The sequence below is a fragment of the Mastomys coucha genome, unplaced genomic scaffold (genome assembly GCF_008632895.1).
Source record: "Mastomys coucha isolate ucsf_1 unplaced genomic scaffold, UCSF_Mcou_1 pScaffold13, whole genome shotgun sequence".
Taxonomy (NCBI): Eukaryota; Metazoa; Chordata; class Mammalia; order Rodentia; family Muridae; genus Mastomys; species Mastomys coucha.
The window spans coordinates 73,977,035-73,987,698 of record NW_022196895.1 but is presented as its reverse complement, the minus strand read 5'-3'; the positions used below and the strand labels follow the sequence as shown (position 1 = coordinate 73,987,698).

Below are 10,664 nucleotides of genomic sequence, written 5' to 3'. Positions count from 1 at the left end.
GGGTGAGGGTGAGGGTGAGGGTTAGAGTAGGGTGAGGGTGAGGGTGAGGGTTAGGGTTAATGTCAGGTGACTCTTGATTACTGTCCCAATCTCAACTCTTGTTATTGGTCTGTATTTATTAAGTTGTCTATATAGAAATGTATCCACTCCTTCCAGTTTATCCAGACCTTCGGTTTCGCTTTGTTTTGTTTTGTTTTTTTAATAGAAGTACTTAAAATATTTCCTAGCAACTCTCTGGATTTCATTGACTCCTGGAGCAGCTTTATTTCTGCTGATATTACAGGGTCTTCGCTCTCCCTCTTTGGATTGGGTTAGCTCAGGGTTGATCAATCTTATTTTTTCCAAAGTCAAAATCTTTGGTTGAGTCTATGGTTTTGTTCTTAGTTCCCATTTCACCAGTCTCTGCCCTTAATACTTTAATATTTCTTGCCATCTTCTGGTCTGAGGTTCGACCAGCTCTAGTTGTTCAAAAGCCCTGAGCTGTAGTGTTGGGCTTCTTTCTCAGGAGCTCACTGACTTTTTTTAATGTAAGCATCATATCCATAGGGTTTAATGTAAACACTCATGTCCACAGAGTTTAATGTAAGCACCCATGACCATAGAGTTTATTGTGAACTCTCATGTCCATAAAGTTTAATGTAAGAACTCATGTCCATAGGGTTTAATGTAAACACTCAAGTCCATAGAGTTTATTGTGAACTCTCATGTCCATAGAGTTTAATGTAAGCATCATGTCCATAGAGTTTAATGTAAGAACTCATGTCCATAGGGTTTAATGTAAGCATCATGTCCATAGGGTGTAATGTAAACACTCATGTCCACAGAGTTTAATGTAAGCACCCATGACCATAGAGTTTATTGTGAATTCTCATGTCCATAGAGTTTAATGTAAGAACTCATGTCCATAGGGTTTAATGTAAACACTCATTTCCATAGAGTTTAATGTAAACACACATGTCCACAGAGTTTAATGTAAGCACCCATGACCATAGAGTTTATTGTGAACTCTCATGTCCATAGAGTTTAATGTAAGAACTCATGTCCATAGGGTTTAATGTAAGCATCATGACCATAGAGTTTAATGTAAGTATCCATGACTATAGAGTTTAATGCAAGCATCACGGCCATAGAGTTTAATGTAAGCACCCATGGCCATAGAGTTTAATGCAAGCATCATGATCGTAGAGTTTAATGCAAGCATCATGACTGTAGAGTTTAATGCAAGCATCATGATCATAGAATTTAATACAAGCATCATGACTGTAGAGTTTAATGCAAGCATCACGACCATAGAGTTTCCTCTTAGAACCACCTCAGAGCACTGTGTGAGTTCTGAGAAGTTCCTCCTTCATTTTCACTTCATCCTAGGGTATTTTTTTTTTAATTCTTCCCTAGTTTCTTCAGTGAGTCACTGTTCATTCAAGAAATTACACTTCAGTCTCCAGTACTTGTGCAACTTCTTTTTTAAAGATTTATTTTATTTTTAATAATAATTTACTTTATTTATAATAATTATTAAAGTGAATAGGTTAATAATTATTTTATTTATAGTAATTTTTATTTACTTTAATAATGTGTGTGTGTGTGTGTGTGTGTGTGTGTGTGTGTGTTTCCACCAGCAAGTGCACAAGACCTGATTCATTGGATCTCACAGAGCTGGAGTTACAGGTGATTGTGAACCACCCAATGTGGGTCCTGAGACTCAAACTTGGGTTCTGTAGAGGAAGACTATGTGCTCTTAGCCACTGAGTTCTTTCTAGACCCCAGTGTGTAATTTCTGTGGCATCTTTCTGTTGATTCATTTTATTCTATTGTGATCTGATAAAATGAAAGAAATTATTTCAACTCTTATACTTCATTAAAGGAAACATCTCAATGACGCAGATTCTAGAGTTCTGAGAGGGAAGAGTTCAACACGTTCAACTATCAAAGGTTAATGCAAAATAATGTCTACCCCAACCCAGGTCAGCCATCGCCTCCGGACTCCATGGCTACAATGGGATGCTGGTGGGACTGCTGATGGCTGTCTTCTCGGAGAAGTTAGACTACTACTGGTGGCTTCTGTTTCCTGTGACCTTCACATCCATGGCCTGGTGAGGCACCTCCCCGTTTCTGCTCACAGAGATGCTCCTTGGTTGGGATGATTCATGCACACTTGTGTAGCCCAGTGTCTCCAGAAGCAGATGAGTTTATCTGGCAAGACACCATGAAAATCCCTAAATTCATGACTTTAGAAGCAACCCAGTGGGGTTAAGTGAGGATAAGGATTATCAGAGATCTGTTGAAGCAGGAAAAAAACCCACATGTCTTACTGAGTTGACAATCTTCCGTCCTAAGTAATAAAGGCTGACATTTATTGAATAGTTTGTAAATACTAGGCACAATGCTAATTGAGGTATGATTATATTTATAGTTTGCAGGTGATTGTGAGCCACCCAATGTGGGTCCTAAGACTAAGGCGTAGAGAAGGCACATTCCAGGTCACACATTCAGAGTATTTGAGGCTGGCTTTCTGATTCTAGAATCTGCATTGTTAAACTCCAGGCTACATGGGAATTACCCACTTCCTGGCCTAACTAAACCTTCTAATCTGAAAATGCACACACTAGAATCACAAGGCTTTCTTGGACTAGGAGCTTTGTACACGAAGCACAGCCTTTGAACTAGAGCTTTCAATTGAGAGCTTCCTCAAAAGGAAAGAGAGTTAGGAACAAACACCTGCTGAATACAGAGTGTACTTAGCCATTCACACATATGATCTTCATTTTGCTTGAATTTATAGCAGGTCAGTAAAGTGTCCAAAAATACCCAACAGTATGCCTGTTATTTCATGAACCCATGTCCCCCCAACATTTCGCATTGCACATCTCTACCACCGTGCTCTCAACTCCTCTCAGACATGGTGATTTATTCCTGTTCTCAGCAATAAATCAGACATAGTGATTTATTTTTAACATCTCCAAGAAGTAAATGCCTTCCTTAGGTTTCAAAGTCTGGAGTTCCTAAAACCAGTTAGTTCAATTTAGCTTAAGTACTGTTTCAATGCGCTTTCGTGGTGCTTGCAAATAAATTACTGCATTAGGCATTCTGGGCAATTTATTTTTCTTCTTGAGGGTTTCTATCTTCCTTGATGCACTGGGACAAAAAATAAAACGGCCATTTCTGTGGGGGTTTCCTTAATGCTCCCCACAGGCCCCTCAGGGAGGAGCAACGCTCACCCTCTTTTGCATGTGTTGTTTTATAACTACATAGATTCAACCCCTCCACACGGCCTCTCTGCCATATGGCACTGGATGGGAGTTTAGAATTCAATAACTCCAACCCCATTTCTCAAATTAAAAGGCAAAAACCACTGGGTCCTGTTCTGGGTGGAATTCTGTATTGCCTCTACTCTGCTGCATTCATTAATCCAACCATACAGCCCTTAAAATTCAGCCTAGGGATTATATTGTTATTTTCAAGATTCATCCAATAGACAAGAGTCTCAGTGCCTGAAACTATTCACAGAGCACAGGGACCTACTGATAATGTGGCTACTGAGAAACTGCTGTTCTCTTGGGTTTATGAGGTTTTTTTTCTTTATTAACTAGTTTATAGGAGGTAAACTTATAAACTAGTAAATAAAAGTTCTTTCAAGATGTGTTTAATGCTTTGGGAAACGTGAGAGTGGCTCCAAACATGGATGATCAGGGAGAAACCCATTGCAGATGGGGAATTTAAGTTGTTACTTATATGACAGGAAGTCATGTGCCATCTAATAGCCAGGGTGACGGATGCCTCAGATAGAAGACTCCAAATGGAGGATGGGATGGATCCAAGAAATAGAGACAGGACCAGAGAGGCTGGGACCCTAAAAGTGACAAAGATGTAGCAAGAAATGAGAGTAGATGACGGTCCCTAGCACCATATCTGCTCTATAAATATTTTGGGTTTTATTACATCTGTAATAAAAATGGAACACAGATGCAAGGTTTTGATTAGAGCAATAATGTAAACTCAAAACCAAATAAGCGTCATTGCCTACAAAGTGGAGAATGGGTTTAGATGGAGCAAGAGTGGATGCAGAATCCTAAGATTCACTAAAAAGATCCACAGAGACAGGAGCTCTTGGACTAGGGTAAGATCCATGAACATCTCCAGAAGAAACTGAGTTTGGGGTTTGTTTAAGGGAAACGAAGGCAGTAAGGCTTTCTGGGAAGCTGGTGATAAGAAAGGGAGGGGTACTCAGTACACCACTGTCATTCGCCTGAGTGTATGGGCTATGTAGCAATCTATGAGCAAAGCAGGGAGCCCGAAGCAAACAAAACCTCTGCCTAAACAGTTTGTGTTTAGACTTCCGCACACAGGTGTTGAGACAGCAGCTGGGCATAGAGATCTAGAAGATCGATGGAGTCAAATCTGAAAGGCAGAAGCACACAGAAGGTGTTTCATCTAGGAGACTAAAGAAAATCACCCGAAGGAGAAGGCTGAAGAGAGATAGAGTCCAAGTCAGAACCAAGGAGTCTCCCAAAAGCTAGATGTCTGGCAGGGAAAAAAGGATAATGTCGTGGCGAGGAACTTGAGATGGAGTAAGCAGAGAGTAATCTAAGAAAGTTCCATGTCGTGGTAGCCCACACAGAGAGTATTTCCATACAGTGCCAGATTCCAATTTTAATTTAAGAGGAAGGGAGTGACTGGACTAGCCAAGTGAGATGTCATTCAGTGAATTTGACAAGAGCCATTTCTGTGCTGTAATTGAGAACACATACCTGACTGGATGGGGTTCAGGAACAACAGGAGCAGAATGGTTGGGCTAACAGATCACCGGCCCTTCTGGGGGGGGAAGGGGGGGCTGTGAAACAGCAGACACGGGAAAGGGGTGTATGCCAAGGGAAACAGAATATTGGAAATTAGACACATCTAAGTGTACCATAGCCTGGCAAGGATGACCTGGAGAGAAAAGAGATGTATGCTACAAAGATTATTGTAAGAGTAAGACCCTTGAGAAGGATCCGAACCTAAGAACAGGGGGAGACGTTACTGTAATCAATCAGCGGGGCCACTTTCAGCAAACATGGGAGGCAGAGAGGCAGTGATCAAAGGCTGGCAGGGTGTGGGTTTTTATGGACTAGAAAATGAAACCTGTCTCATCGCCTCACTTTTTTATGAAGTAAATAAAACCTTGTGGTTGACCCAGACAGAAAGGGATGTAGACAGAAAGAAGCAGAGAAAAGCAAGCATGAACTAGATTGCGGTTTATTAAACTCAGGCAGGCCTGTATGCCCATGTGAGATCCATGGCCCCTAATTAAAGACAGGCTGTGCAACCAGGTCATGGAGTTTTCTGTCTAGTCCAGCTGCCTCTGAGGGTGAGAGGTGTGCAGGGTGTCTGGAGCGGCTAGTCCCTTCCAGTAGACGATGTATTTCTTAACATTGTTAACTTAGTCTATAAGTTCTAATAGCCTTGATTTGCATTCAGCTCTATTTGGTGAGAGGTGTGCAGGGTGTCTGGAGCGGCTAGTCCCTTCCGGTAGACGATGTATTTCTTAACATTGTTAACTTAGTCTATAAGTTCTAAGAGCCTTGATTTGCATTCAGCTCAATTTTGTTCAAAATCCATGCTCTTTCCCAGGAACAGACCAGAGACCAAGGAGGCAGAGTGTGCAAACAACTGAATGTTTTACCTGGCAGTCCCCAGAGTGGGTCCAGAAAGGCCAACCTTGTTCATTGCCTACACGTTATAGTATCATCTGTCTAGAAAGTCAGACCCTACAAATACTGTCACAGGCCACAGCTGGTACACATCTGAATGAGCCACAGGCAATAAATGACATTTTATAAGGATCGTGTTCCATTTGGTTTTCTCCGTTAAAGGGGGGAAAAAAGAAGTATTTAAACTATTTCACAAGGTATTCCATTCAAATTACCGTGTTTGTAATTGGCTTTCTCAAACTGAGAGAATTTCACAATCCCAGAGCAGTGAACCACTAGAATCCCAAGGGAAACAAGAAGACCGGGGATGATAGATACTCCGATGGCCAGAGATAAAGCCTGAGGATACTCACTGTGATTCATTCTTTGTGTCTTCTTGCTACAGCCCAGTTATTTCTAGTGCCTTGAGTACCATCTTCACCAAGTGGGACCTGCCAGTCTTCACACTGCCCTTCAACATGGCCTTAACACTGTACTTGGCAGCTACGGGCCACTACAACCTTTTCTTCCCCACAACGCTTGTCGAGCCTGTGTCTTCAGCTCCCAATATCACCTGGACAGAGATTGAAATGCCTTTGGTAAGTTACCCAGTGGCAATGAGTGGAGAACCCTGGACTCTGCTATGGATCCTTTAACTTACCAGCTTATAGATTAGCCAGGTTCTATCCATCAACAGAAATCAGATGAGGCTGGTCATGGCAGTACATACATTTAATTATGGTATTCAGAGGAAGTATATGCAGGTGGAACTCTATAAGCTCAAGGCCAGCCTGGTCTACATAGGGATCTCCAGGCCAGCCAGGGCTACACAATGAGAACCTGTCTCAATTTAAAAGAAAGAGGGAAAGAGGCCAAATGATGGCCTCCACACAGGCTAGAAAGACTTGAAGCTGCATCCATACATTCAACAAATCTCTACTAGATAGCTATCACATTCTTGAAACTTTCAGATGCCAACAATATACCTGAAAGAAGCCAATCATGAAACCTACATTCTGCAGGAGGGCAAAGACAACCCACAGTGAACAATGAGTGTGAAGTCGGCAGTGCAGGGTCACTGCCATTGAGTGGAAAGATTAGATGAGATGGACCATTTGATAAGTCAGGAAGAGACTAGTCGATACTTTAAAGTAGCATTGAATTGAGTATTATCTAGAGAAGATGGGGTAGATTTTTTTTTCTCACATACTCTATCAATACTTCTCAAGCAGGGGGTAATTTCACTCCTTGGAAACTTTAGTCAATGTCTGGAAATACTTTTTATTGTCAAGCATGACCAGTGGTGAGGATATGGCTCTGTTGGTCGAGTGCATGCCTAGAATAGATGAAGTCCCGAATTGGATCCCCAGCACCATATACACCAAGTGTAGAGCCATATGGCTGGAATCTGACACATGGAACGTGGGAACGATATGACCAGCTAATCCTCATCTACATATCAACTTTGAGGCCAGCGGGGGATACATGTCTAAAAACCAGAGAAGAAAGATGGAAAGGACTGGAGGAAGGGAGGGTTTAAGAATGATTACTGGGCCAGGGAGGTAGCTTAACAGATAAAAGTGTTTGCCATGCATGTCTGATAATCTGAAGTCACCTGAGTTCAACCCTCAGAATGCACACTGGGTGGAACTAACCAGCTCCCGAGGCCTTCCTCTGACCTCCACACATGTGCTGTGGCCCACAGGTGCCCACACTCATACCCACCATGCACACGTGCACACAGGCACACACGTGTATGCATGGAGATATGAAGATAATAGAGTACTAGTGCCTCGTGAGTAGAATCCAGGAACACTGTTAGATGTCCTACAAAGCACAGAATAACCCCCTCCCCCCGGCAAAGAATTATATCATTGAGATGCCAATAAAGCCAGAGTTGAGGAGTTCCACTTATAACCTGCTTACAAATGGCCATGTTTATTTACTCTTTTGATCTCTAGACATTGAGGATTAAGAGGTATAATAAAAATCTACCATAATATTCTAAAAGTATGTAGAATTATAAAATCCCAGCCTTGTTAACGAAGGTAGAAATAGCTGCGAACTAGTACTTTAGTATCACATATAATACTTTAGTGTTGTATAAATGCCAGCTGAATATGTACCACCCTATCCTACACCGTATTATATTAACTCATTTCACCCCATGGGTACTGCCATCACTCCCAGTTTACAAATGAAGAAACTACGGCACAGAAACAGTTGTCCAAGGACAACATGCAGCTAGTATCTAGCTTAATACCCAAGTAGGGGTTGCAGAATTCAAGCTGTGAACCACCATCTCATACTCCCAGGCGGGATCTGCCTCAGCTTGGGGCAGTCATTGTATGCTGAAACTTTTCTTTAAAAGAGCACCTATCACCAGACCCCTTAATCATAGGCATGTTCTCTGTGGTCCTTGGCAATCCATCTTCTTTATATTTACCTGACGCTTCTAGCTCTGCTTCCTAGAGTACCTAGACTTTGACTCTGCCGTGGTCTTTTCAGTGTTTGAAAACAAATCCAAATCCTCAGATATAAACAGGTTTGACTTCTGGGTCCTGTGAGCCCAGTGTGGCTCTCTGCTGGTACTCGGCTCCCAGCTGGAAGACTGCAAGGTCTTCCAGGGACAGCCACACTCTACACATGATCCTGTCCAAAAAGAAGTACTTTTTCCCACTTTCCTGTGCATCAAATGCTAGGTCAAATAATATGAGAGATTTTTGAAGTCATTGGGATTTTGAGTTTAGAAACACTTGGCTGGCTGTCAAGCAGTCCTTGGTGGCACTACATTTTTCATGAATACTTTGCCAGAAAGTACTTCTTCTTGCCTTAAAACAGAAAGTTTTCTCTTTTTAAATTCTGTCTTGTTCTGGAGCTAAGTGCAGCAAGATCTTAGAAGTAGGATTGAGGGGGGAAAAAAAGCATTAAAGCCGGGCAGTGGTGGCACACGCCTTTAATCCCAGCACTTGGGAGGCAGAGTCAGGCAGATTTCTGAGTTCAAGGACAGCCTGGTCTACAGAATGAGTTTCAGGACAGCCAGGGCTACACAGAGAAACCCTGTCTTGAAAAAAAAAAAAAAAAGAAGAAGTAGGATTGAGACCTAAACCCACGAAGTTGGAAAAATCAAAGCCCTGCTTTTACGGAAGGCCTGGCTCCAGGGGCAAGCCAGTAGAAAAAAGGAACAGGAAGAAAAGCTAAACCTCATTGTGGGAGGTCAGGCAAAAAGGACAGAGCCTCTGTCAGCCACAGGCACCTCGTGGCTCAACTAAGAAAGAGGCTTTACCTTATTATGTGCAAAGGCATATGTCTCAGGGCTGTGGCGACCAGTGTGATATAGGTCACAGAGAAAAGATGCTAGACTGTGCACAGAAAATGGTTGAACACAAATCTAGGTACCTTGAAGCCCAAGCTCACCCTCTCAGCTGCCCAGAACTCCACTACTCTTGACAGCTGGCAAATTCTCTCCCCAACACCATCCAAATATGAATCTGGAAGAATCAGTTCCCTCTCACTTTTACCCTGAGAGAGCGGAATAGATGGGCTTCCTCTTTGAATAAGCAGCCTGTGGGTACCTGAGAATTACGAAAGGGAGGCAGGTGCTCTGTAAATTTCCATTGTCCACCTGACTGCCCTTTACCTCAGGTGTCTGCAGTAGCCTGGCAGGGCAGTATGGGGCAGCAGCAGCACACAGGCTAAAATATGGACCCCTGCAGGTGGAAGCGCTTCATTCTAAATATCCAAGGACACTGTCCCCAAATGCCTCTCATTCTTGACCGCTTGGGCTTACAACCTGTCTTCCCAGATGGAGAGGTGAAAGTTGGACTCCACATTCCTCATTCCTCAGATGTCCACCTGTCATTGGATACCTACTGAGACTGCCAGCCCACATCTCCTGGGTCCTTAAAAATAAGACTAGGACCCAGGCCCCACTGCCATTATTGCTTCCTTAAGCTTGTAGCAAAGTTCATTATTAAAGGCCACCCACTGGAAAACAAGAGATTCCAACATTTGAAAGTTCTCTAGGAGTCAAACACTGCTCCCTAAAGAAATCAGACATATTCTAAAATAGAATTCTATCGATAACCACAGAGTTCTGAAAAGGACAAAGTGGGTGATCTATGAATCCAGTAGACATCTGTAGCAGGAACAGTGGGGGCCACCTCTATGTAAATGCTGGGGGCTGTGCAGCCTCAAGAGCATTTTCTATAGGAGGAGCTAATTGAGGACTGCCTGAGAGACCGAGGATTGTTGGTGCAGACAATGTCAGCCAATCAAGAACTGCTGTTCAGGAGACTTTATGGGACCGATGGGGAGCAGGTGGAGGGTATTAAAGGAGCTTGCATCAGTGTTCAGAGAGCTTGGTACAGCATTTCTCACCTGCTCCCAGAGTCTGTGTTGTTGACTCTGAGCCAACTTGTTCCCAATCCCCAAGGGCAAGTAGGGTAGGGCATCAAGTAGCCCAGGGCACAGGCAACAGACATTGAACTGCCCATGGGTGATATTCATGTGCAGCCGGGGAAGAACATAGTTTTCTTCAGGTCCCCTGTGGAGAAGCCAGGCTAGGTTTATTGTTGAAAGCTCCCAGAGGTTCCAGTGAACAGAGAATCCCTAATCAATTGTTATATGGTTATTAATCATGTGTTTATGTTCACCCACAAAGGGCTCTCATCTCTTAGAGTCACATGATCTGCTAGTACAGAAAAGAATGACAGAATTTTTTTCTAAATTGTGAATTTTTATTCATTTTTCTTTGTTCTCTTTTTCTAAATAGATTTTTTTTCTCACATAGTATATCCCGATTGTGGTTTCCGCGCCCCCTCTCCTCCTCCCAGTTCCTTCCCATGACCCCACCCCCCATCCAGATCCACTCCATTTCTGCCTCTCATCAGAAAGCATCCTTCCAGAGGATAATAATAAATAAGTTATCAGATAAAACAAAAACTAATACATCAGAATAGGACAAAACAAAAACTAATACATCAGATAAAACAA

At 42.7% G+C, this 10,664-nt stretch overlaps 1 protein-coding gene across 2 annotated transcripts in view; it reads left to right on the top strand.

The window, feature by feature from the left end:
* The window catches only part of Slc14a2 (solute carrier family 14 member 2), a 435,832-nt gene that overhangs the window by 376,624 nt on the left and 48,544 nt on the right, over positions 1-10,664 (top strand). For both annotated transcript variants that reach the window (XM_031366111.1, XM_031366112.1), the window contains 2 exons: positions 1,965-2,093; positions 6,076-6,268. In XM_031366111.1, the coding sequence (XP_031221971.1) occupies positions 1,965-2,093; positions 6,076-6,268 (322 nt within the window). The remainder of the gene's footprint in view (positions 1-1,964; positions 2,094-6,075; positions 6,269-10,664) is intronic.